The sequence below is a fragment of the Giraffa tippelskirchi genome, chromosome 4 (genome assembly GCF_054371585.1).
Source record: "Giraffa tippelskirchi isolate mGirTip1 chromosome 4, T2T-mGirTip1v1.2.pri, whole genome shotgun sequence".
Lineage (NCBI taxonomy): Eukaryota > Metazoa > Chordata > Mammalia > Artiodactyla > Giraffidae > Giraffa > Giraffa tippelskirchi.
Window position 1 is genome coordinate 76,493,159 of NC_137278.1, and position 26,786 is coordinate 76,519,944.

General features: G+C 46.3%; 1 protein-coding gene across 5 annotated transcripts in view; it reads left to right on the forward strand.

The window, feature by feature from the left end:
• THADA (THADA armadillo repeat containing) overlaps positions 1 to 26,786 on the forward strand; it is a 327,764-nt gene that overhangs the window by 265,133 nt on the left and 35,845 nt on the right. For all 5 annotated transcript variants that reach the window (XM_081591965.1, XM_081591968.1, XM_081591969.1 and 2 more), the window contains 5 exons: positions 7,098 to 7,477; positions 8,234 to 8,352; positions 8,761 to 8,833; positions 11,028 to 11,181; positions 14,860 to 14,991. In XM_081591965.1, the coding sequence (XP_081448091.1) occupies positions 7,098 to 7,477; positions 8,234 to 8,352; positions 8,761 to 8,833; positions 11,028 to 11,181; positions 14,860 to 14,991 (858 nt within the window). The remainder of the gene's footprint in view (positions 1 to 7,097; positions 7,478 to 8,233; positions 8,353 to 8,760; positions 8,834 to 11,027; positions 11,182 to 14,859; positions 14,992 to 26,786) is intronic.

Below are 26,786 nucleotides of genomic sequence, written 5' to 3' on the forward strand. Positions count from 1 at the left end.
TCGTGGCCGCAGTCACCATCTGCAGTGATTTTGGAGCCCAAGAAAATAAAATCTGTCACTGTTTCCATTGTTTCCCCATCTATTCGCCATGAAGTGATGGGACCGGATGCCATGATCTTTGTTTTTTGAATGTTAAGCTTTAAGGCAGCTTTTTCACTCTCCTCTTTCACCTTCATCAAGAGGCTCTTTAGTTCCTCTTCACTTTATGCCATTGGAGTGGTATCATCTGCATATCTGAGGTTGTTGATATTTCTTGTGGCAATCTTGATTCCAGCTTGTGAGACATCCAGCCTAGCACTTCATGTGATGTCCCTGATAGCTCAGTTGGTAAAGAATCCGCCTGCAATGCAGGAGACCTGGGTTTGATGCCTGGGTTGGGAAGATCCCCTAGGGAAGGGAAAGGCTACCCACTCTAGTATTCTGGCCTGGAGAATTCCATGGACTGTATAGTCCATGGGGTCACAAAGAGTTGAACACGACTGAGCAACTTTCACTTCACTTCACTCACTCTGCATACAAGTTCAATAAGCAGGGTGACGATATTCGGCCTTGACGTACTCCTTTCCCAATTTTGAACCAATCGATTGTTCCATGTCTGGTTCTAACTGTTGCCTCTTGTCCTGTACACAGGTTTCTCAGGAAACAGGTAAGGCAGTCTGGTATTCTCATCTCTTGAAAAATCTTCTGCAGTTTATTGTGATCCACACAGCCAAAGGCTTTAGTATAGTCAATGATGGAGAAGGCAATGACAACCCACTCCAGTACTCTTGCCTGGAGAATCCCAGGGACAGGGGAGCCTGGTGGGCTGCCGTCTATGGGGTCGCACAGAGTCGGACATGACTGAAGTGACTGAACAGCAGCATAGTCAATGAAGCATAAGTAAATGGTTTTTTTAATTCCCTTGCTTTTTTATGATCCAGTGGATGTTGGCAATTTGATCTCTGGTTCTATTTCCGCTCTAGGTAGTGCTGCTTTTAAATCCTCTATTCACAGCCTGGATTGATGTCAGCGCCCTACCTTGGTTGGTTGGGGAATGGCAGCTTTGAAATCCAGTTAATTTAGCAATCAAGTTTCAGACATAACGCTGAAATCTGCAATTTGCCAAAGAACCAAAACTGCTAAAATAGCATATCTGAGACTCCCAGAGGGAATTGTGTGAATGGAGCACTGTGCTCCTTCTCATGGACACTCTGCTTGCCATCCTGAGGTATCGGCAGAGGCTCCCCGTTCCTCTCTAGGAAACCTCTGTTCAGGTTGGGCTTGCTCTCCAGATGGATCAACCTCAGGAAACTTCCATCACCTTCTCCAAGGCTGCAGTTTGCTAATGCTGCTCCCTGGTGATATTTTCAACATAAAACTACAGCAGGATGACAACTAAGCAAATATTTCTTAAAACCACATTTCTCTCAAGAAGCGTCCTTTATGATAACCTTGGAAGTCTGTGACTTTTTTGTTGTTCAGATAGCCTTTTTTTCATGGAATAATGACAGCTGGTAGATTTTTTTAACATCCTTTCTTTACCAAATAAAATGTTGGCAACTGATACCAGCTTGTCACATTGTTTTGATTTTTGGTTGGTTCTTGAATTCCAAACTTGGGAATTATTTCTCCATTGAACCAGGACACAGCACAGCAGGAAGGATTGTCTTTCCAAGTGAATCCAGCCATTCAGCCATTCCTGTGAAGGTTAGAAATATATTTGGTCTAAAGAAGAAAAAAAAGAAGTTCTTTTCAAAACTGAAATCATATTGGATGTTTAGAATCCACATACTTGGGTGACACATACTTGGGTGACTAAAGTGACTACACTGTTGGGAAAATCCAGCTATTCCAAACGAGTAGGGCTGGAAAAAACTCCAATTAACAAGAGTTTACAAAAATCATCTAATTAGTGAAAAATCAGATGGGGCCATTAAAGGGGAGGCACTTAATTTTTTCCCTGGAACACTTGGCTTTCCAAGAAAGATAGAAAAGAGACACCCCAAAGCCAGCAAAATTGAAATTGCAAGTAGAAAAGTTGTCTTCTAGAAAAGGGGGTTGTCAGACCTCAGACTGAAGAACTAAGTGCCATCAAAGTACTAACTTGAGTTTTTTTGTGTCCATGAAGCAGTAACTGTGACCCCAGCTGCACAGTGGCATCACTTGGGTCACCTTGAAACCAGGCTCACCCTAGAGATGTGGTCAAGTGTCCCCTGACATAAGTGTTTTTCTAATGCTCTCCAGATAAATTTAATATACTTCCCAGGCTGAGAAACCACAGCTCTAGAGAGGAAAGCAACATTGCTGCTTGTATTTCTAATCCCAACCTCCTGTTCCACCCAGAGGCCCCCTCATTCTGGCACAGGCGGAGAGGGTGTTCTGTGGTCCCCATTTAAAGGGGAGCTCCATGAGAGCCAAGCCTGGTCTTTCTAATTTCCTGCTGCACCCTAGAGGCTTCCCAGGTGCAGCATGAAAGTGGTAAAGAATCCGCCTGCCAATGCAGGAAACGCAAGAGACATGTGTCCCATCCCTGGGTCGGGAAGATCCTCTGGAGGAGGAAATAGCAACCTGCTCCAGTATTCTTGCCTGGAGAATTCCATGGACAGAGGAGCCTGGTGGACTAGGACCTGGAACAGAGCATGCCTCACAGCCTGCCTGTGAGGGACCTTTCTAGAGCTTATTCATTCTTTTGAATACTTGGGGATTTCCCTTCCTTTGATGTTTTTATTGATAACAGAAAGTGCGGGTGGTGAATTTTCTAGTTCTTCACTGTGGTGAAGTACTGGGCTGGAATCAGCTGTGCTCTTTGGAACTGCAGCCCATATCTACCCACCCCCCAAACCCTGTGAACCCCTATGAAAGTCATAGCTTAGGAGTGCGGTCCTCTGCTGGGGGACAGAGCGGAATTACCTGTTGGCTAATTCCAAACCAACCAAATCGGAGTCTACAAAGATGGGATCGAGGCATGTGTGGTTTTAATAACTTCTGGTTAAGAGCCATCACCTGAAGGCAGTGGTTTTCGAAGTACCTGGAAGCAGCAGCATCATCACCTGGGAGCTTGTTGGAAATACAGATTCCTGATACCCACCCCAACCACCCTGGATCAGAAACTTTGGGGGTGAGGCCCAAGCAGTGCTCTGTGGTTTAACAAGCCCTCCAGGTGGTTCTGATGCTCACTCAAGTTTGAGAAACTCCGCTTTAGGACCCCTCATTGGGTCTTTCTGCAGAACAAAGAGTATTTCTAACCAGCAGTTTGGAGAAAGCACCTACATGAATGTCATCTGATAGTTTCCTAGCTTGTGACTCTGACGGAACCTCCCCCCGCTGCTCCTCTGTTGATAGGTTAATTAAGTGAAGCATCTGCCTGCCTCTCTCCATGCTCTCCCACCCCAGCAACTGCCCTTTCCTCTTCCAGGCAGGCACCTCGGGGCAGCCTCAGTGCCCATCTTAAATTATGTTCCCTCCTGAAAGCTCCCCCACCGCCTTTTTTTTTTTTTTTTTTTTTTTACTTCTTCTAATAGAACAAAGCTAGTGGAGGTGATGGAATTCCAGTTGAGCTATTTTAAATCCTCAAAGGTGATGCTGTGAAAGTGCTGCACTCGATATGCCAGCAAATTTGGAAAACTCAGCAGTGGCCACAGGACTGGAAAAGGTCAGTTTTCGTTCCAATCCCAAAGAAAGGCAATGCCAAAGAATGCTCAAACTACTACACAATTGCATTCATCTCACATGCTAGTAAAGTAATGCTCAAAATTCTCCAAGCCAGGCTTCAGCAATACGTGAACCATGAACTTCCAGATGTTCAAGCTGGATTTAGAAAAGGCAGAGGAACCAGAGATCAAATTGCCAATATCTGCTGGATCATCAAAAAAGCAAGAGAGTTCCAGAAAAACATCTATTTCTGCTTTATTGACTATGCCAAAGCCTTTGACTGTGTGGATCACAATAAACTGTGGAAAATTCTGAAAGAGATGGGAATACAAGACCATCTGACCTGTCTCTTGAGAAACCTGTATGCAAGTCAGGAAGCAACAGTTAGAACTGGACATGGAACAACAGACTGGTTCCAAATAGGAAAAGGAGTACGTCAAGGCTGTATATTGTCACCCTGCTTATTTAACTTATATGCAGAGTACATCATGAGAAACGCTGGGCTGGAAGAAACACAAGCTGGAACCAAGATTGCTGGGAGAAATATCAATAACCTCAGATACGCAGATGACACCACCCTTATGGCAGAAAGTGAAGAAAAACTAAAGAGCCTCTTGATGAAAGTGAAAGAGGAGAGTGAAAAAGTTGGCTTAAAGCTCAACGTTCAGAAAACTAAGATCATGGCATCTGATCCCATCACTTCATGGGAAATAGATGGGGAAACAGTGGAAACAGTGTCAGACTATTTTTGGGGGCTCCAAAATCACTGGTGATGGTGATTGCAGCCATGAAATTAAAAGATGCTTACTCCTTGGAAGGAAGGTTATGGCCAACCTAGATAATATATTTAAAAGCAGAGACATTACTTTGCCAACAAAAGTCTGTCTAGTCAAGGCTATGGTTTTTCCAGTGGTCATGTATGGATGTGAGAGTTAGACGGTGAAGAAAGCTGAGTGCCGCAGAATTGATGCTTTTGAACTGTGGTGTTGGAGAAGACTCTTGAGAGTCCCTTGGACTGCAAGGAGATCCAATCAATCCATCCTAAAAGAGATCAGTCCTGGGTGCTCATTGGAAGGACTGATGTTGAAGCTGAAACTCCAATACTTTGGCCACCTCATGCGAAGAGTTAACTCATTGGAAAAGACCCTAATGCTGGGTAGGATTGGGGGCAGGAGGAGAAGGGGACGACAGAGGATGAGATGGTTGGATGGCATCACCGACTCAATGGACATGGGTTTGAGTAGACTCTGAGAGTTGGTGATGGACAGGGAGGCCTGGCGTGCTGCAATTCATGGGGTCGCAAAGAGTCGGACATGACTGAGCGACTGAACTGAACTGAATAAAAAGTAAATGTACATTGCATTCCTTTTGGTCATTCTTACGGCTTTTGTATTTCCTTTACCTACTATTTCTTGTGTGACCGTGGGCAAGTAACTTAACCTCTGTTTCCTCGTCTGTAAAATACTGAGGAATCATAATAGTGCCTACTTCATTAAATGAGTTAGTACCTATTAAAGTGCTTAGACTAATACTCAACAAGTGTCAACTCTAAGAAGACAGAGATTCAGTTGTGTCCAACTCTTTGTGACCCCACAGACTGTAGCCCATCAGACTCCTCTGTCCATGGAATTCTCCAGGAGAGAATACTCTATATAGCAGGTTGCCATTTCCTTCTCCAGGGGGTCTTCCCGACCCGCAATTGAACCTGGGTCTCCCACATTCCAGGCAGATTTTTTACTATCTGAGCCACGAATTCTAAATGTAATTATTATTCATAGCATTAAAAAATGGGTATGTGATATTTTATAGTGCCTGGCACATTAATACTCAACAGTTACCAGCCCTTCCCTAATGATTTTAAGGCACTAAGCATTTTGCAGTTTTAGTAGTTGTTTCTATCCTCCCATCAGTTTTTCAGCTCTTTGGCAGCAGGTAAAATACATCTTCTCCCTTTCTCTTCCTTACTTCATCCTTTCTCTCCTCCACTACTGCAGCAGTTGTTCAGCTGGTCTCTTTGCTTCTAATATTGCCCTCTCAGCAATAAAAACAGTTCAGTGAACATGTTCACTTGACCTTGTTGCTTAAAATAACCCCTCGGTGGCATCCCCTTGGCTGCAGAAGAATGTGTAGGTTCCTTCACGTGGCCTTGGAGGTTCTCGACATCCTGGCTGTGCTGCTTCTCTAGTCACTGTGTTCCCCACCTTGAATTCTGTGCTGAGATCAAACTGCCTATCGTTCCCCACATGGTCCATTCCATGTTATGCCTTTGAACCTTTGGCGGTTCCAGTGCATTCTCCTCTTTCTTCCTCTTTAAGACTTCCACTACTGTATTGGAATCACCTAGTCATTCATTTCTCTTTCTCAAACTAAAATATAAACTCCCTGAAGGCAGTGTTCTTATTTTACTTAGCACCCAACACATAGTAAGCACATAGTAAGTGTTTGTGATCAGAACTGAGGCTACAAAAAGATCTCAGCAATCTAAAAGGCAAATCACAAAATTTAACAGGGAGATAAAATTTAACAGGTATCTATTTAGGTTTAAAGCAAATAAACAAAGAAAAGAAGTCTTGATCTGAATTCTTAGTACAAGGTGGGAGATGGGTGACTCACCACCATCAGCAGACCATATGAAAAAGAAAGGCCTGCAGTTTCAGTTGACTTCTTGCTCCACATGAGTCACCGGTGTGATACAACTGCAGCAACCTCGTAGGGAGAGTAGCAGTCCTGCTGCTCAGACCATGAGGGAGAAATGTTCCCTTCTCTGGGGCCCTGCCTGAAGAGGGGGTGAGGCATGTCCAAAGGAAGGGGGCTCAGAATAGTGAGAGAGGGTGGACCCCATTATCTGGGAACTAGTTGAAGGCAGTAGGACTGTTTCATATGGAGAACACAGATGGGATACAGTAACTATTCAAATGGCTAAAGGGCTCATTGGGGACCTGATAATGCAGAATTGAGCCACTCAGGGGAAACTCCAAAAATAACTTTGTGACAATCAGAACTACTAAACAGTGAAACAGTCTGTCTCCTGAGCTCCAAGTCCCTGTTGGGTTCCACCAAGAGCCTCTGAGAAAAGGTGCTGTAGCGGGGATCTAGCCCCTGCAGGGAGCTTAGATGTTCTTTTATCCTGCTCAGCTTTGAGACTTGGTGATGCAAGAGGTCACTGAGTTTGTATGTATTGGATGTTAGGGAAAGGTACCAGGAACACATTTTCTGATACGAATGCCTTCTGTGACCCTGGGGTGACGAGGAGGGAGTTATTTTACCTGAATACAAAGTACTTCAGGGCCAGAATTCTGAATCTCAGTGGCCTCGTCACTTCTTACATGGTTTATATGAAATCTACTCAAGAAGGAGTTCTGGTAGTTCTGCCCAGGGTATCCAGAGCCTTGCATGTTCTCCCATGTCCTTTGTGGACCCCTGAATAAAGTGATCATCTCTTTTAATTTACCTTTCTGTTTTTTTAGTTCTCGAGCATCTTGGCTTCTGGGAGGAAGTCAGAAGGATCATCTCAGGATCAGAGCTGATAACAGGGTTCCCCTATACCTACACCGTGCCAGGCCTGCCCCAGTATCTCCAGAGCCTCACCAAACTGGCCATCGCTGCAGTGTGGGCAGGAGCGGCCCAAGCTGGAGAGCAGAACAGCGAGGTTCCCATCTCCTTCTCTCGGCTGTTAGAGTCTTCCTTCCCTGAAGTGCGCCTGCTCACGCTGGAAGCCTTGCTTGAAAGGTTCTCAACAGCAGCCTCTGCTCTAGGAGAGAAGGGACTGCCGCCCTTACTGTGGAATATGGGAGGGACATTCTTGACCTTGGTGCTGAAGGAAAATCACCCAGAATGCCTCTGTAAGGTAAAGTCTCATGTACTGACGGGTACACTTTCCTCTCCCCACACTCTTTGACAAGCCCCACTTGGGTGGTAAGGTCATGAGGCAGGACTGGGTGTGGCATCACCAGGATAGGAAAGAGATTCAGCATCCAAAGGGCAAGGACTCTCTTTGCACAATGCTTGGCATGGCTTCATGCCTAAAAGGGCACTAAGAAAAGTGTTTGATGATAATGATATTGCCAATAGAGATTAACCAAAGACAGAGATTGACAGAGTAAGCCACTCGGTGCCCAGAGAAACAGAGCATTGAAAATTTGCTGTAGAAGGTGCTAAAGGGTAAGTCTCTGCTGACATGGCTCTTTAGGGTTAGATGATTACCTGGAAAGCACAATCAAAAGGAAAGGGCGCTGGGACTTCCCTGGTGGTCCAGTGATCAAGATTCCACGCTTCCATGCAGGGGGCTTGGGTTCGATCCCTGGCTGGGAGCTAAGATTGCATATGCCTAGTGGTATGGTCAGAAATAAAAAAAAAATTTTTTTTTAAGGAAAGGGCACTGACCTAGGAATATGACATCTAGCCTCTGATCTCAGTATGCCACTGCTCCCAACTGTTTTGTTCTCTCAAAGCTGTTAAGGGGGAAAGAAAGGAAGACAGTGGGAGCTTTTCAAAAGCTAGAGTTCCTCATCCATACAAGTGACTATTTTATTTATAGAGTCTGAAGACTTTTTTCTGAGGTGTTTGTATGTTTGTTTGTTTTCCATGGGTCTGGTTCACATAGATACTGAAAATTCTCCATTGCCTGGACCCCAGTGAGTGGCTCCCTCAGACAGAGCACCATGTCCCTCTCAGCCCAAAGGAGTTCCTAATCTGGACGATGGATATTGCTTCCCATGAAAGGTTTGCCCCCCGTGCTCCCTGTGCAAACTCGGTACAACACGTGGTCCTGTCAGTTATTTATGTAATGAACTTGAGCACAGCCCTGGCCTAAGGACTCAGGTTCTGTATTTCTTCCTAAGTCTCAGGCTATGTTCTAAGCTCAAGCAATAGAATGATGTCAGAGTTTCCCATTAATTACCAAAAAGTAATTGCTTCCAGAAGCATTTGTGTAGCCATGAGGTAGAGATTGCCTGTCTTCACAGCCACATGGAGTACAGACTATCTGCAAAAACCATATATATATATATAAAATGATTGATTTTACTTATTTTCATAATTGTATATTTATTGAAGTGTAATTGCCTTACAGTGCTATATTAATTTCAGAGTGATTTTTTGTTTGGTATGTCTTCTGGCTCACCTTTCTAGGTCTGAAATTCAAAGTGAAGCTCTGAGACTCACCTCCAAAGTGATTGCCCACCACATGCAGATGTGTGATGAGGTAAGGCTGATTCCCCTGTTCTAGGGTCTAGATTTCTGTTCTCTGATTTCCCTGGAAGGTGTCAGTAAAAGTAAATCATCCCACGGGCAGAATCTGTGGCACAGATGTATAGCTTCTACAAGAACATGGTTCATGTTGATTTTTCCCTGTGGTTATAACTTGAGAAGAATTCTGTGAGCACCATGTTTAGCATCTCTCTTCTTTTGTTCTGGGCACATTTGATTACAGTCCATGAGGGTGACTCTATAATCCATTCATGTTATGTTTTAAGATTTCACATGTAAGTGATATCATATAATATTTGTCTTTCTCTGTCTGACTTACTTCGTTAACATAATAATCTCTAAGTCCATCCATGATGCTACAAATGGCATTGTTTCATTCTTTTTCTGGACCGAGTAATAGTCCATTGTGTATATACACCACATCTTCTTCATCATGGATAAAGTTGATGAGTACTTAGGTTGCTTTCATGTCCTGCCTAATGTAAATAGTGCTGCTGTGCACATTGGGGTGTATGTATCTTTTTGAATTAGAGCTTTCTTCTGATATATGTCTAGGAGTAGAATTGTAGGATCAATGGCAGCTCTATTTTTAGTTTTTTAAGGAACCTCCATTCTGTTCTTCATAGTGGCCTTACCAATTTACATTCCCATCAACAGTATAGGAGGGTTCCCTTTTCTGCACACCCCCTTCAGTATTTAACATTTGTAGACTTTTTAATGATGGCCATTCTAATTGTTCTGAGGTGATACCTCATTGTAGTTTCGATTTCCATTTCTCTAATAGTGGTATTGAGCATCTTTTCATGTGCCTGTTGGCCGTCTGTATGATTTAATTTATGTGAAATGTCCAGAACAGACAAATCCATAAAGACAGAAAATAGACTAATGGTTTAGGGCTGGAGGGAAGGGGAGCTGACAGGATGGGGATGATAACTAAAGATAGGGGCTTCTCTTTTTGCTGATTAAAATGTCCTAAAATTGACTCTGGTGGTGGTGGTACACACATATCTGTGAATGTACTAAAAATCACTGAACTATGTATTTAAAAGGGTGAATTATATGGTATGTATATCTCGATATAGCTGTTACTATAAAGAAACAACAATAGGGTTTTGTTTAAACAATAACGTTGGTTAGGATGCTGCTTTAAATCTAACAGAGGGAAAAAAAGGTAACAGAAACTCAGAAATACAGTGGCTTAAACCAGAAAGCAGCAGTCCAAAACAGACAGTGACTCGACAATATTGCCTTCTGCCTTGTTGTTCTGCTGTCCTTAGCATAGCTTCCGTTCTAAGGTCCCAGATAGCTGCGGCAGCTCCCATCACCTTGTCTTCATTCAACTAGCAGGAAGGAGAAACCCAGGATGTGAGGTTCACACCTGTTTCCTTACATATGACCTGAAATTGCACAGATACCACTTTTGCTAAGTCACTTCAGTCGTGTCCGACTCTGTGCGACCCCAGAGACGGCAGCCCACCAGGCTCCGCCATTCCTGGGATTCTCCAGGCAAGAACACTGGAGTGGGTTGCCATTTCCTTCTCCAATGCATCAAAGTGAGAAGTGGAAGTGAAATCACTCAGTCATGTCTGACTCTGCGCGACCCCATGGACTGCAGCCTACTGGGCTCCTCCATCCATGGGATTTTCCAGGCAAGAGTACTGGAGTGGGTTGCCATTGCCTTCTCCAGATACCGCTTTTAAGGGCATCCTATTAGTCAGAACTTAAACACATGTTACGCCCCAACACAAAGGAACCTGGGAAATGTAGTCTTCAGCTGAGTACCCACATGCTTAGGCAAAAATCTAGGGTTCTATTACTAAAGATAGAAAATCTGGTTTGGGGGACAACAGGTATTGACTGCCACAGTCTTCCCCCAAAAGTTTTGTCTTTACCAAAGCTATCAAATACATCAGTGTTCTGATAACTTGATTTGCATCCGAAAAGACTCCTGGAACTTGTTCTCTGATTACAGCGACTCCATATTACTGAAGGATCACATTTCCTTCCCTGGAGTTGTTTTTTTCTCCCTAGTTGGAATGGAAAAGCAGCTAATAAACCTTTCTTCCTTTCCCCTGTGCTGAGAGCTAACTTGCGGATCCAGTGTGGTGTATGCTATGTACTCATCCCTAATTCCGTGTCTGCTCATGTTGCCTCTTCTGAATTGGTGTATGTACACTTTGTACTTTCAGACCAGAGACTTGGTGGCCCCCAACCTGCAGCAGTGGGTTCAGTTGGTTGTCTGCTCCTGTGGAGATCATCTCCCCACAGAGTCCAGGCTGGCTGCTGCTGAAGTTCTCGCCAGCACTGCACCATTTTTCCTCACTAACCCCCAACCCATTCTCGGTAAGTGCACTGAGCTGCTGTCTGGCGGGGGTTGGGGAGGGATGGGGCATCCATTGTACCAAATGCACTAAAAAAAATGTGAATAGATGCTCTAGGTTACAAAAGAAGGGACGATGAAAGAAGACAGCATGCACCATACCTTTATATCTTTGAATGATATTCCCATCCTCTCAGTTCCTCCTCTAATTACTTTTCACCAACAGCTTCTTAACTGGCCTCTTTTCTTTTAGTCTTGTCCCCCAAGCCATTCTCCTCATGCTTCCAAAAGCCCTCTGTGGTCTTTCTGAAATACACATCTGAGCATTTCCCTCCACTGTTTGAGGCCTTTGAGTGGGTGCCCATTGCCTTCAGGATGAAACCTAAATACTCTCTAGCCTGGCTCAGAAGGCCGTTCCTCTTCCATGTCCTGGCTGCTTCTCCTTCCTCACCGGCCCCCAGGTCCCATGCATCATCAGTGGGGAACAGTTCTCTAAACAAACTGCTGCTCGACTGACTTCTCTTTGTCTTCAATACAGCCTAACTGTCACCTGTCTCAGGAAGCCTGTTGCAGTGATCGTGATGAGAAATGAATGGGTCAGAGTGAAGAGTAGCCTTGAGGAAGAGAAAAGGCCAGGCTTGAAGGCATTTAGGAAGTAGACTCAGAGGGACTTGGTGTTGAGGTTACTGTAAAGCGAACAGTCAAGGATGACTTCCAGGCTTCTGGCTTAAGTGACTGGAAAGACTGCTAGTTCATTTCACTGAAAGTAGTTTTAAGTTTAAAGCATCTTTGGAATTCCTGGCAGTCCAATGGTTAAGACTCCATGCTTCCACTACAGGGGGCATGGGTTCTGTCCCCGGTGACAGAAGTTTCTACATGCTGCACAGCATGGCCAAAAAATAAAATAAAAAGGTTGAAGGCATCTTTGGGAAAGAAAGGTAGAGATATTTTGAAATCAGATGGATGTACAGCTCCAACTATATTGTCCACCTTTGTGTCTCTTTCCTCACTGTTACCCCCTATCATTCAAGAGGAGTAATTAGGAAAGAGCATCATATCAATGGTGGTTGAGAAAACCAAGCTTTAGGAAATCCAAAGGAATTGAAAAAGCATAGGGGTTTTTGTTTTCACTTAAAAATATTTTTTCAGATTGTAGTGTTTTGTTTTTTTCTTTTTTTAAAAAAAATTTTTTTATTTTGTGTCAGGGTATAGCTGATTAAGAAACAATGTTGTGATAGTTTCAGGTGAACAAGGAAGGGATTCAACCATTTTGTTTTGTTTTAAGCATAGGATTGCATAAAAGGAAAACTCAGGACCCAGAACCATGTCTCACTACTGACCCTGCCTCTCTCCTGCCATCTTACACTCACATTAACCACACTGGGATTCTCTTCCATCCGTTACTGGAATTCTGTTTTTGTACTCCTCCTCCATGCCCAATCCTGGAGAATAAATCATGGTCCTTGCATCCAGGGAGCTTTCAGTATAGTTGTGGAGAAAAGATTTTCAGAATAAAAGAGAGAATTGCTTTTTCAGATGGTGAGTTTCAAATTTTAAGTGTTATCGGAGTTCAGACCAATCAGATGTCTCATGTCCCTGGATATCTCTGAGGAATAGTTGTCTTTGGTATCTTCTTAAATCTTTCTTCTAAGTGACTTTTAGGCATTTTTTCCACACCCACAGGGGGACTTAAAGGGGAGCTGCTACCATTTTTGTTTAATCATTGGACCCAGAAGAATAAAAGCCAAGGTTTATATACTTCAGTGACACTTCTCCAGGGAGATTAATATCATTTTGCAGCACATTTTCCGGGTGACTTAGGCTGTTCTAACCCAAGTTCATATCAGGAAACTGTATATGGAATAATGTGGAATTCCTGAGTGAAATTGAGTCCTGGGCAAAAGCCATTAGTTCATCATGAATTGCTGGAGCTGGTTAGAGCATTACAGGCAATGAAGAAGGAGGTTGGTGGTAGCTGATGGCCTGCAATAACATGAAAAACAGGTACAGAACTGAGAAGCAAAAGACATAAAAGTGCATGGGGACAAGTGAAGGACAGACCAAAGGTGTTTAAGGAGAAAGAAAAATTGAAATGGACTAAAGAGGAGAGATTGAGGACTTTCGGGATCTAAGAAAATATTAAAAAGGAAAATTTGAAACTCTAGAGAACAAATAGAATGGATAGATTCTTGAGAGAGTAGCATTGACATATATACACTGTGTGTGTGCATGCTAAGTTGCTTCAGTTGTTCCCACCACTTTGAGACCCTATGGACTGTAGCCCATCAGGCTCCTCTGTCCGTGGGATTCTCCAAGCAAGAATACTGGAGTGGGTTGCCGTCCCCTCCTCCAGGGGATCGTCACAACCCAGGGACTGAATCAGCATCTCTTGAGTCTCTTGCATTGGCAGGCAGGTTCTTTACCACTATCACCATCTGGGAAGCCCCATATATATATATACTACCATGTGTAAAACAGATAGCTAGGGGGAAGCTGCTATATAATACAGGGAGTTCAGCTCGGTGCTCTGTGACAACCTAGAGTAGTGGGATGGAGGGGAGGCTCCAGAGGGAGGGGATATATGTGTACTTAAGCTGATTCATGTTGTTATACAGCAGAAACACAGTATTATTATAAAGCAGTTATCCTCCAGTTAAAAATTAAAATTATTTATTTTTAATAAATAAAAAGAAAACAATGAATGAAGTAATATTCAACTCCAAAAAAAAAGAAAGACTGAGTAAAATTTAAAGCCAGATTTATAACAGACAGGAGAGTACACACCCCAGAGGGAGCCATTGCTATTCTCAGAATGACTGAAGCGTTCGTTGGTGGCAGTGCTACTGGGTTCTCCGTGGACGGATGTGGGAGAGGGTAGGATAAGGAGAGTTCTCAGGGCAGAGTTGGTTCCCCACTAAAAAGGCAAGGGATGATGAGTGGTGGTCTTCTGTGGTGACCCACCCCACCTGGACAGCATGTGTCCTTCCTCTGAGTCCCAGCCCCCCTCTTCCCTCCCTCATGCAGCCCAGCTCCATTACACCAGCCCCCTGGGGCCTTTTCTCTGTAGTGAGTCACAGCCACACATTCCCAGCCCTGCCTTCTCCTTACCATGTGTTCTCCACTTGATGTCCATTTCGGTCGCTCAAGGGCAGATGCTCTCTGACCCTTCTCTGTGGTCCCCAGCAGCACCAGGCATGTGGACTTGACAGGGTCCCTGCCCAGGGGGCAGCTGAGGTCAGGACATGGCCCAGCCTATATTGTGGCCCTTTGCTTTTTTTCAGTTCTTGCCCCCCCAAAGCATAATCATGATTGAAACTTTGCTTTCAGAATTTATAAGCTCGAACAGTCACTCAGATCAACAGTTGGCTAGTTTCCCCAAAGCACTCTTGAGGCATAAAGTTTCATTCCTGAGAAATATGAGTCACTGTGGACAGCTAGGCCTGAGTCAGCCAGGCCATACCTTCTCGGGGGGCCTGCCTGGGGCCGGTTGCCTCCAAAAACCTTTCCTATTCCAAAGGACATTTCCAAACCTGCCCCCTTAGGGTCCTCTCTGTTCCTGTTTTATCTGACTCTCAGGTCTCCCTTCCTTGCAATACCCACAAAAAAAGGAATAACTCATTCAGTACCGGATTTGAAGCAGTTTTTTGTGCCAGCCTGTAGATTGCATCCTAGGTAATCTGAATTCTTTTTGGCCTTCTTAGGACTGCAGGATACGCTTGCTCTCTGGAAGTGTGTCCTCACCCTCCTACAGAGTGAGGAGCAAGTCATCCGAGATGCAGCCACCGAAACTGTGATGGCCGCCATGTCACAGGAAAACACTTGCCAGTCAACAGGTACCTTGTTCTTATCTCTCTTCAATACCTCAGAGCTCTTGGACAGGAGTTGATGCATTTTCTGTGAAGGGCCAGAGAATGAATCTTCTAGGCCATTCAGTCTCTGTCTCAACTCTCCCATTTTAGTGGGAAAGCAGCCTAAGCAATAGGTAAACAAGTGAACCTGCCTGTGTTCCAATAAAGCTTTGTTTACAAAAGCAGGTGGCTGCCCAGATTTGATCTGCTAGCCACAATTTGCTGACACCTCCTCTAGGACATCATAGAGAAAAACTGCATTCAAAGATAAATATCTATCGGTACCTTCTCCTGGTTACATGGTCATCCTTTTTAAATAAGGCCAAGTCTGGATTTTCTGTGTGGTCACATAATCCAGGAATTACAGATCCATCATTTGGTTCCTCCGTGCATTTCAAGTTGATCCTCTTCGTGCCTTGGCGCTTCATTTGGTGGTGACAGGAGGCCGGAGGGGAGTGGAAAGAGGAGCAGCCTAGATGAGTAGTTCTGAGTTCATAACCACTCCGCTCATAACATGAGCTTTTTTAGAGCTCTGGGCCCTGGTTACCTGTATGTGAGGGCAAGTGCTGTGGAAGCAAGAGGGAACTCCAAGCTAAAGACAGAAAATGGACTGCTGGGTAGACGGGACAGGGCTAAGTGGAATAGGAGGAAGGTCACACCTCTGAACAAACAGCCATATGGGAAGGTGACTGCTCTGGTAGACTTGGATTCCCTGCATTTGGGGCTAGATGTCAGGAAAGCTCTCTGGGCCAGCCATCCCAAAGGGGAGAAGAACACTATTTTGAGACAGGTAGTCACAAGCTGAGCAAGGAAGTTTACATGAATGGATAGCAGAATGGGAGGGGAAGCAGCCATACAGTGTTGGTACCTGATTCGGGGTCCCTCATTCCGCTGGGAGCTTCTTCTGGGATGTGTGAACTTCCCCATACCTGAGTCCTCTCTTATAATGGGCTGGTCACTTTTCTCTGCATATGTAGAGGAAGCTAGTGTGTTAGTAATCTCCCATGGTACTACTCAAGTTTAGCCAGGATCAGCTTGGCCTCTCAGTGGGAAAACCTTCAGTTTGCCACTGCAAGCGTTGTGCAGGCAGCCTTCTCCCATCCCTGTCCCAAAATTTCAGAGTTCCTCATACCCAAAATTCTGCCATTAATGATGTATTCCTTTTTCCAATTATACATATTCCTTAGAAGGACACATGGAGAACCCAGCGAGTGCTCAGTAAGCATTTGGTAGAACGTAATACTCACTAGATTACTATAGGACCCTCTCACCAAAGATGGCAAAGATCATTTCATGCTGGAATTCATAAGTGGACTTCTTCTCTCCTAATCTTTAGAGTATTTGCCCTACTACTTTGATTTCTTTCCAAATTTTTCCAAGTTCATTACCATGTTCTCCCTCCTTCTGGTTTTTCTCAAGAAATAGAAATCAGTAATTACTTATTCAGTGTCTTTTGCATGTACAGTTCCATGTGTGAAAGCCTCGAGGGATAAGTAATGTAAAAGGCTACTTGTCTTTGTAGTCCCCATCTTGATCTATAAAAGAAGATTTGAGGTGCGAAAAAGACAAGAATCTAGAATGATTAAATGTAGTATGTTACCCTGGACCAGATCCTATGCTAGAGAGGTGAAAAGCCATACAGAAAGTGATTAGAATAGCTGACAATATTGAAATATTGTTCATAGATTAAAATCAATATTCAATTTCCTGAATCTGATAACCGTACTGTAGTTTTGTAAGAGTATTTTTATTCTTAGGAAATGCACATCTGAAATATTAAGGTGGAGAAGGGCACAATGACTGCCACTTACTCTCAAATGGCTCAGAAAACATAAAACTGTGTGTGTAAGTAGTAAACACAAGTAGTTGCTATACTTGCATCTTTTCTGTATGTTTACAGTTTTTAAAAATCCAATTCCACAACTAGAAAAGGCTAATACAGTATATATCTTGATAGATCATCTGCCTGGTTATCAAGTATTCTGCCCCCCAGTGTAACTTCTTTCACATAAATTATGTGAAAACATCCTGCCCCACCTCCACCTTTTTTAAAAACTCATTTTGAGTGAATTTTGCATCAAAACTCAAACCCAAGCCAGATTCCTCACATTCAGGGATCTCAGCAGCATGACGTCACTGTGTGAGGATATCGTTCACCGCGTCCCCGTGTGTTCTCTGTTCTGCCTGAGAGCAATGCTTAGACAGAACCTCTGTAATGCAGCGTGGTTTTCTTAAGCAAAAAATATGCACATCTTTCTGCTTTAGATGGAAAGTAACTGAGGGCTGGGCACCACCCCCTAAACTCTAGTCAGTGTTTAGCCAGCTGATTCACTAGAACAGTATTGTCTTGTTTTGATATCTCTCAAGGATACCAAGTAGCTGATGGTTAAGTTTTCATATTCCTTCAGCATACAGGGGTTTTCTAGCATACTCTACTTCTGGCTTGCTCTTTGTTGTTCCAAGTTAATTGTTACTACTGAGTCTTAAGTACACTGAAAAGGGTGGTGGTCGTTTAGTTGCTAAGTTGTGTCCGACTTTCGTGATCCCAGGGACTATAGCCCACCAGGCTCCTCCGGCCATGGTATTTCCTAGGCAAGAATCCTGGAGTGGGTTGCCATTTCCTTCTCCAGGGGGTCTCACTGACCTTCAAAATGTGCTGTGTGTGTTGTGCTTAGTCACTCAGTTTTGTCCGACTCTTTGCGACACCATGGCCAGCCAAGCTCCTCTGTCCATAGGGATTCTCCAGGCAAGACACTGGAGTGGGTTGTCTTGCCCTCCTCCAGGGGATCTTCTCAACCCAGGGATCGAACCCAGGTCTCCTGCGTTGCAGGCAGATTCTTTACCATCCGAGCCACCAGGGAATTTGAAAATACATGTACACAATTTTGTCCTCAAATCAGTGATTTAAAAAGTGCCACAGTAACATAATCATATTAAATGAGGCTAATATTTAATGGCTTCTTTGAGAAGGCTAAGTGTTAATTCTTCTCCTCCTAAGAAAGAAATAAATGGTGAGGAGTCCTTGCCACTGAGTTCTCATCCTGTAAATGATGGCTGGATAGGGACAGAAGGAGCTCTGTGTTCATACTGACAACCTGTTGGGGATATGGAGAAGTTGGGGTGCATTTTGCTGGTGGGGCCTGGAGAGGTTCCTCAGAGTGGAGCTGCCCAAAGTAAGGGATAAGCCGCACACAAATGAGAGCATTTCAACGTGGAAGAAAAAGCTGGAGCCAGACTTAAAGTTGAGGGCAACTTGAGAGCTTTCTAGGGAGCAGCTGGTGGATGTGTGTGGCCAGAACACAGGCTGAGGCCAGGGGAGCGGAGCAGGAATCAAAGACAGAAAGGCAGCGGCGGCCACCACACTTGAATGGCTTTGAATGTCAAGCCAAGGACCTCCTCCTATAGGTGAAGGGAGACTGGCGAGGGTTCAGACAGAGGAGTAATGCTGCCAGGAACGTGGACCTGAGGAGCTCTTTCTGGAAGCCTCATGTGAGATGGATCAGGGCTGGAGATGTGTCAGTGGGGATGAGACAGATCAGCTGGGAGCTGGTATCAAGCATCCTCGGGCTTCCCTAGTAATTCAGACGGTAAAGAATCTGCCTTCGATGCCCAGATTCAATCCCTGGGTTGGGAAGATCACCTGGAGAAGGGAGTAGCAACCCACTCCAGTATTCTTGCCTGGAGAATCCCATGGACAGAGGAGCCTGGTGGGCTAATGTCCTCATGAGCTGCCTTCAGCAGTGATGAGATGGAGAGAGTATGGGGTAGACTCCAGAGGATTGAGGCTGTGGGAGAGAAGGGAAAGCGGAGATGACTTCAAGGCTTCAAACCTGGGAGGTGTCCAAGGGAGGTACCTGAACACACCTCTGGCACTGACAGAGCACTAGGACTGTAGCGTTCCAGGAAGTGAAACTACCAGGAATCAGGAAAGGCATGTGGAGGCCACAGTCACCGTGATCTGGGACAGAGTATTCCTTAGGCCTTGGAGCATCGGCAATGGAAAGTGAGAGGGCAGAGGGGGATCTTTATCGCTGGAGGAACAGTGTGCACTTTTGGCTCTGTCCTTCCCTCTCCAGTACACAGTGCAGTGCCCCTGGGAGGCCCAGCACTCCATCACAGAGCAGCAGCTGGAACTGGTGGCTCTGGCTAGAAACCATGAAAGAAGCTTGCGTGAAACCAGTGACTGTGCACACAGCTGGCTTGAGATGGAAGTTTGTGGTGTGAATTAGTTAATGATTCTGGAAGGCCTGGAGGAAATAACTTGGTGTTTAGATAGCCCTCGAGGGTGAGGGTGGATTTGTTGTTCACCTCTTTTCCTGCTGAGTTCCACTGTGCTCCAGCACGTGCTCCACCCCACACGGTCACCTGGAAGGTGGAACTCCTCGGCTGTTAATAACACCCTGAGCACCCCTGAGGCTCCCTCAGCTTTGGACGTGAGGAAGCCCCATCAGCAGGACCTGCCCCACTGATCACCTCCCCTCCCCTCTACACCAGTCACAGCATGCTGAGGAACAGAAGAAATGGCACATGTGGTGTCTCTTGTGTGCGTGCATGCTGAGTCACTTCAGTCATGTCCCACTCTGCGACACCATGGACTGTAGCCCAACAGGCTCCTCTATCCATGGGATTCTCTAGGCGAGAATACTGGTGTAGGTTGCCATGCCCTCCTCCCAGGAATCAAACCTGCGTCTCTTACACCTCCTGCATTAGCAGGTGGGTTCTTTACCACTAGCACCACCTGGAAAGCCCTGGGACTCAAGAGGAGGGGATTGAAATTCTCAGGAGGGAAGAGACAGTGTTCGGGCAGGACTCCAGGTGGGGCTGCACCTCACTCCTGCCCCTGCTCTGACTTGACATCAAGCCCTGAAATGCTCTGAAGAGTGCTCTCATGACAGATGCTGCTGCTGCTGCTGCTAAGTCGCTTCAGTCGTGTCCGACTCTGTGCGACCCCATAGACGGCAGCCCACCAGGCTCCCCCGTCCCTGGGATTCTCCAGGCAAGAGTACTGGAGTGGGTTGCCATTTCCTTCTCCAATGCATGAAAGTGAAAAGTGAAAGTGAAGTCGCTCAGTCACATCCGACTCCTAGCGACCCCATGGACTGCAGACTACCAGGCTCCCCCATCCATGGTATTTTCCAGGCAAGAATACTAGAGTGGGTTGCCATCGCCTTCTCCTCATGGCAGATGCAGGAGACACTAAAGGCCAGCCTGACTGCTCCCACTTTCCGGGCTCTCCACTTCCACCCGAGCAGCTCGCTCACTTCTGTCTTACAGATTCATACCCCAGGATTTCACATCAGAGCTCATTTGAACAAGCGCTTCCATATGAGGCAAAAAAACCCCAGCCTGGACACGATTTACACTAGAATCACTACATTTGTGTGATTCTTCGTGAGGCAGAGTTCTAGGTTAGAAGCAGCAGGGGAGGCACTTGTAAAGGTATAAACTTCAACAGCCTGTTTCAGAGGAGAGGATGAAAGGCACCTTCAAAAAACAACACACCCAGAGGTGTAGAAGATGGGCAAAATTCAGCAATTTGAGGTTATTCTATAGCCTTTTTAAAAAAATTTTATTGAAGTGTAGTTAATTTATAATGTATTAATTTCTGCCATACAGCAAAGTGATTCAGTTATACGTACATATAGTCTTGTCATCTTCTTTTCCATTGTGGTTTATCATAGGATACTCTGCTATATAGTAGGACCTTAACGTTTATCCATCCTGTGTATTATAGTTTGCATTTGCATAGCCTTTCTTTTTTTGTAGAACCCTTTGTCTATGATACAAGGTCTCTGCTGGGTCTCACTTGATACAGTAGCATCAGACTTGAAAATTTTAGGATAAGAGGATGGAGGGTCTGACCTGAGGGGTGCTGCAGAGATGGCTGAATCTAGAGGCCTGAGGTGGAACCCTGCATGCTCACCTTGCAGAGGGGGTGCTCACTGTGAGCTGGAGGAGATGCAGGGGCGGGGGGTGGGCTGTGGTGCTCGAGCATGCAGGGGGCTGGCCTTCTGAAGCACCCTCCTCAGGCTCCTAGCCTTCTCTGGCTCAGGATCTCCTTCTATCCCTCCTCTTCCAGCTTCAGCCAAGGAATGCCACCTGATTCAGAAGCCCTCCTTCCTTTCCTTGTTTCTGTTTATGAGATTCAGAAAAGTTTCTGATACCAAACAGTCACTTTGGTTGATGCAGGAAAAGAAAGAAGCCAGTTAAACAAGGAGGTCCAGACCTCAAACCACTGTCAGTGTTTAGGTTCAAGAATGATGACTTCGTGGTAGGAACTTGTTTTTGTTTTTGTTTTTTTAGATATAATTGACATACAAGGCAGAAACTTCCTTATGAAGAGAATGTTATAAAAGAATAAAGGACTTTTGGGAAAGAGACAGATACAGAAAGGGAGAGAGAAGCGAGCACACGTTTCCTTATGGACATGAGCGATGGATGGTTCTTTTCCTTGGAGTACTGGCTCCAAGGAGTTCTCATCCCTCCCTTCCACCATGTCCCCACCCACAGAACAATCATAGAATGCCTGCTCATTCTGCCAAATAGAAATGTTTAGGGGTGACAGCCTAAATCCCACCTTCTCTGCAGTGCCCCCCAGCTTCCAAGATCTCCCCTTTTTCTGAACTCCTGCAGCAGTTTGGTTATAAACAGCCCTTGATTTTCTACTCTTTCATCATTTGCTCTTTCATACACTTTAGCTCTATCTTCCCAACTAGCCCACGAGTTTAGAGACTGTCTTCTAGTAGGTACACAGTAGGTACTCAGTTGGTATTGATGGCTGATCTTCCACCACAATAGGCCGCCTACCAGTCGGTAGTTGTGTCATCAGTTGAGAGTTCCCTGAGGATATTAGAGTGCCCTTTGAAACAACAAAGCTCCAAAACAGGCAGACTGACCCTCCCTGCTAGGATTGGCCCAAGGGGCCATGCGTGGTGGTGTTCATTGCTTCGGACAATCTGGAGAGGCCGTCTTTGTGCATGACTCACTGTCTGGGGCTTGTGGGGTAAGAGCTGGCAGCCCCACCGGCCTGTTTGGTCCTCCCTCCCTCACACCTCTTGGGTCTCAGTCTCAGACTGCAGGGCCAGGGAGCCAGGCTGGGGACTGTGGGCCGTGGCCCTGGGGTAACCAGGAAACACTGCCAAGGCCTCCATGCTCTGCATGAGGGCCAAAGAAATCCTAGAACACTGATGGAGCTTAGCAGGGAGGCGGAAGAGTGTAGACAGGGGTAGGATGTAGAAAACTTGAGACTCAGAGGTGAGAGAACTAGGCAGAAGGCAGGTGGCCATAGTCTGTTTGTTGGGCTAATTGGAAACAGTTACACAGCCAGGGCAAGGTGAGGAAGAAGAGAGCCGACGCCTGGTCAGTTTCCCCCCAGACGTGTTCCTCCCCCTACCACACACACCCCACCCCTCACACATAGACACGCACACGCTGTCATCACCACACAGAGCCCTAGGGACCGCATGAGAGCGTGAACATGGCTCACACGCTCCAGCCCTTGAGCAAGCAGGGAGGGAGACGGGGTCACTGTGACATTACACAACAGCCCTGCGGTGACTGCTCCGTCAGCAAAGCCTGAGGCCCATGGGCTTCGTGCTGAGTCACAGACAGTTCCATCCTGGAACTTCCGGAGCCACCCCCCGGCCGTGTGCCCAGCGGAAGGCCCTGCTCTTTTCCCGGTTCCTGCAGGTTCACAGGGTCTGGTCCTCTGGGTCTGGCTTCGCTCCTGCCTCGGTCTTCCAATAGCTTCTTTCCTCTTCTACTCAGATACATGATCTCCAAAGTGTCTCTTCTGTTCGGAGGCCCCTGAGACTTGCCCCAGCCTCCATTTTAGATGACTTTTAAGCCCCCATGAGTTTCATCTCACATGCAGGTACCAAGTCCCTGTTTCTTGAGAACAGTGACCACCACACTAGAATTCCCCTCATAACTGCCTCCAAGCCTGACCTAAATGCCCCTGGGGACAAGCTAAACTTACTTGCCTCTCTCATTCCTTGTGCATATTTTTAAGTTCTGAATTGTTTTCTCACTCCTCCTCTTACTCCTACATAGATAAACCACAGGTTTTTCTTTTACTATTTAAGTATGAGGCCAGAAGTGGTGACATCACACATATTCATCCAACAAATATTTGCAAAGTGCCTGTCCACAAGGTTTGTTTCACGTGCCAGTTCAAGCTACCAGGATCTCTCACCTAGACATTGGCGAAAACTTCCAGCCTGGCCTTCCTGCCTCTGTTCTCATCTGCCGGCGGTCCACAGTCCCTGATGTTGTTGAAGGGCCCTTCTTAGGGAAAAGATCAAAGGATGTTGCCCCCCTCCTCAAACCTTCCCTTCCTTCTCAGAATAAAACCCCACCCCTGAAGTAACAGACAAAGCCCTCCCCAACCTCACCCCTGCCTCTTTCTCCAGCCTCATCCCCTGCTAGGCCCTCTCCCTCTCTTTCAGCTCCAGCACCCTGGCCTCCTTTGGGGGTCCTATGGCTCACCAAGCCTCAGGGTCTTTGTACTAGCTGGGCCCACTGCTTGGAATGGTCTCTGGTCCCACACAGCTGACTCTTTGTCTTGTCAATCTCAGCTTCAATGTCATGTCTGCAGAGATGCCTTCACCACCCCACCCAGTTTACAGTTACCACTCAATCATTTGCTGATACTTCACCCTGCTAATTTATTCTCTGCATGGTTCTTGGACCATCTTATTATTTTACTGTTTACTTACCTTGTTGCTTGTCTCTCTCCACCAGAATAAAGGGCTTCCTAGGTGGCGCTAGTGGTAAAGAACCCACCTGCCAACGCAGGAGATGTAAGAGATGGGAGTTCGATCCCTGGGTCGTGAAGATCCCCTGAAGGAGGGCAGGGCAACCCATTCCAATATTTTTGCCTGGAGAATCCCATGGACAGAGGAGCCTGGTGGGCTACAGTCCATAGAGTCTCAAAGAATGGGACATGACTGAAATGACTTAGCACGCATGCACCAGAATAAAAATTCCAGGGATGTAGGATTTTTGCTTGCTTTGCTTGTTACTGTATCCCCAGAACCTGGTACATAATGTATGCTCAACAAAAATCACTCTTGATGATCAATGGAATGGAGGGATGTACAATCACAGTAGTTAAACCCAATAGAGACTAGTATTTTTAGAAACAACTACCTTAAGGGTAGAAGAGGTGGAGCTGTGTGGATGCTCGGCTGTGAAGTTGCCCTGAGATGGTGGGTCCTTGTTAGGGCAGGTTAACTCAGCCACAGTTAGACCCACCTCTTCTGCAGTGGCAGGTCCTGGATTAATTCCCCCTCTCCCTCCCATTCCATCCTGTCCTTTACTTGAGCAAGGGTTTCATCTGTGGGGGCCCCTGGGTCAAGCATGCAGCTGGCCCTGGGAAGTGCCCAGCCAGGGAACACCTTTCAGTTGATCATCGGGCTTTGGTCAATGGGCTGGGACCCGTGCCAAATGAATCCATCTGGAAGACAAACATTGGTGGCTACAGCTTTGAGAATGAGGGCCCCATCTTCCTGGGGCCCTTGTCTGGCTGTGTAGGCCAGGGCAGGGTGGGCCAGCAGGGGAGGAGAATATTTCCCTCTGGAGGCTCCTGCTTCATTTTACCTTTTGTAATCTTCACAGCCACTCTGTGAAATAGTTCACTCTCTTCTCCATTTTACTATCTTCTGAATTTCTCTGAAATTCAGAGCATTGAAGTAATGGACCCCGGGTCTTGTGGGAGATAAGCTTCAAGTTGGAATTGGCTAAGTTTCAAGTTGGAGCTCAGGTTCCTGTGGTGACAAAGGCTTTGCACTCAACACTTCTTCTAAGACAGGAAAAGGAGTCTAAGCCGAGCCTCTAGGTTTGGAACCTAGTCGTTAATAGAAAGCGGACACTGGGAGTCTTCTAAACTCACTGCTGTGTTTAAAAAAGAAGACACTGGAATCATAACCCAGGAAAGTGGATTGGAGACCGAAGACTTCAGATACACAGAATTTGTCCTAGAACAGGGAATAGAAGTTGTGGCGGCTGGGGCAGTTGCAGCCAGATGTGGCAGGAGGTCCTTTGTGAACGCTGAGTGTGTCCCCATTTTCCTGTCCTTCTTAGAGAAAAAGAATCACACAATCTGGGGGTTTTAGAGCCTCTACTTTACAGTTGGGGAAACTGAAGCCCAGGTAAATAAATGATTTCCCCAGTGTCACATAATTAGTAAGGAAATGAGGCCTAAAACATAGACCCCTGAGACACAGAAAAGTGCTTCTCTCCACTGCTCCCCAAGCCATTATTAACTTATAGAAAGGAAGTGACAGAAATGTCAGGTGCCCACTGAGAATAATCCAGACTTCTGGGTTGGAGAGAACCCATCGAGGGTAAGATCGATGCTGTCGCATAAGGCAGAGAAAATGGAAGGTTCCCTGGAAGAGAGAGCTTGGAGGAACTCCAGCATCACAGGGGTGGGAAGAACAGAGTGTTCTATGAAACCAGGCATCTCCCAGCAATAAAACCACACCCTGCCATCAGCCCTGAGATTCCACGGCCTTGCTCCCTCCTGGGCCTTCTCCCAGGGCCATCTGGATGTCCATCTATATTGTCAGTAGGTTCCAGGGAAGGAAATACAAGAAGTTAGGAATTGCGATGCTAACTCCCAAGCAGACCGCTGGCATTGGCTGGGCAGAGGGCAAGGGGAAATGGCTGTTGAAGCAAAGCGGCGGAGCAGGAATTAGTTCTGTATTTTCTCATTTATTCCTTCAAAACTAGCATGCTTGATCAAGGCGGGAGCCCCACACACCCACCCCAGGTTCGGTGGACTAATCCAGCAGAGCCCCAGTTAGCACGTACCAGATGCCCTTCCCATCAGTCGCTGTCCCAGGAAGCCTGGGCTCCTGACGTTCACCTGCGTCCCAGTGAGTGCGTCACTGGCAGCCGCCCCACCTGATGTGCAGAAGCAGAGGCAAACTAATGTTCCGGTCTTAAATCGGAGCAGTTTACCACCGCCACGTGGTACCCTGCCTCCACCTAGTTGCTAGGGTGGTGGGATTGTTTCCATGGCCTCCCAGTGACTAAGCCTCAGAGGGACAACAACTGGCTCCTCCAGAGGAAATGACGGTCATTTTTGCATCATTTTGCCTCCCCTCTTGCTGCTTGTGAAAGCCAGCTCCCGGGGCACAAGGTGTTGGCCCTGCAGCTAGTGATGAACCCACAGTCTGGGGCTCAGGCCGTGTGGTGCTGGTGTGGGTTTCACCTTCCCTCTTTGTCAGGGCGAGCCCAGCGCCCTGCGATCCTCATTCTCCTGCTCGTGGCCTCAGCTCTCCCGTTCCTGACTTAAGGAGCCGCCACGTTCCCCCGAGAGGCCATGTCAGGATATAAGGGTCCTGTGTGCACTCGTGTGTGCAGTCTTCCCTTTTGAAACCTAAGCCAGTTTCATGAGCTGGGGTCCCTTCTCTGTCAGGGATGACCAGAGATGGCCCACATCTCCATTTACCCCTGGGCTGCTTAGGACGACTGAGGCCAGCAGCACCCCCATCCTTCACCCCAGCTTCGGGCCTGAATGGAAGTCTCTTCCGCTGTGGTGGGCACTGGCCCGTGTTCTTCCCAGCCCCACCGAGTACTCTCAGCAACAGACTCGCCAGAGGACATCTTCCTCTGGTCCCAAAGGATTGTCTAACGCAAACTGTTACAACATAGCTACTGCCTGAAAAGTCACGTCTGGCCACCACACTAGCCCCTCGTTCCTCAGCATCCTGTCAGAGACTTGTAAGGCCCTCATCCCGCCTACAAAACCCTCAAGCCGTGTTCTCAGGTCT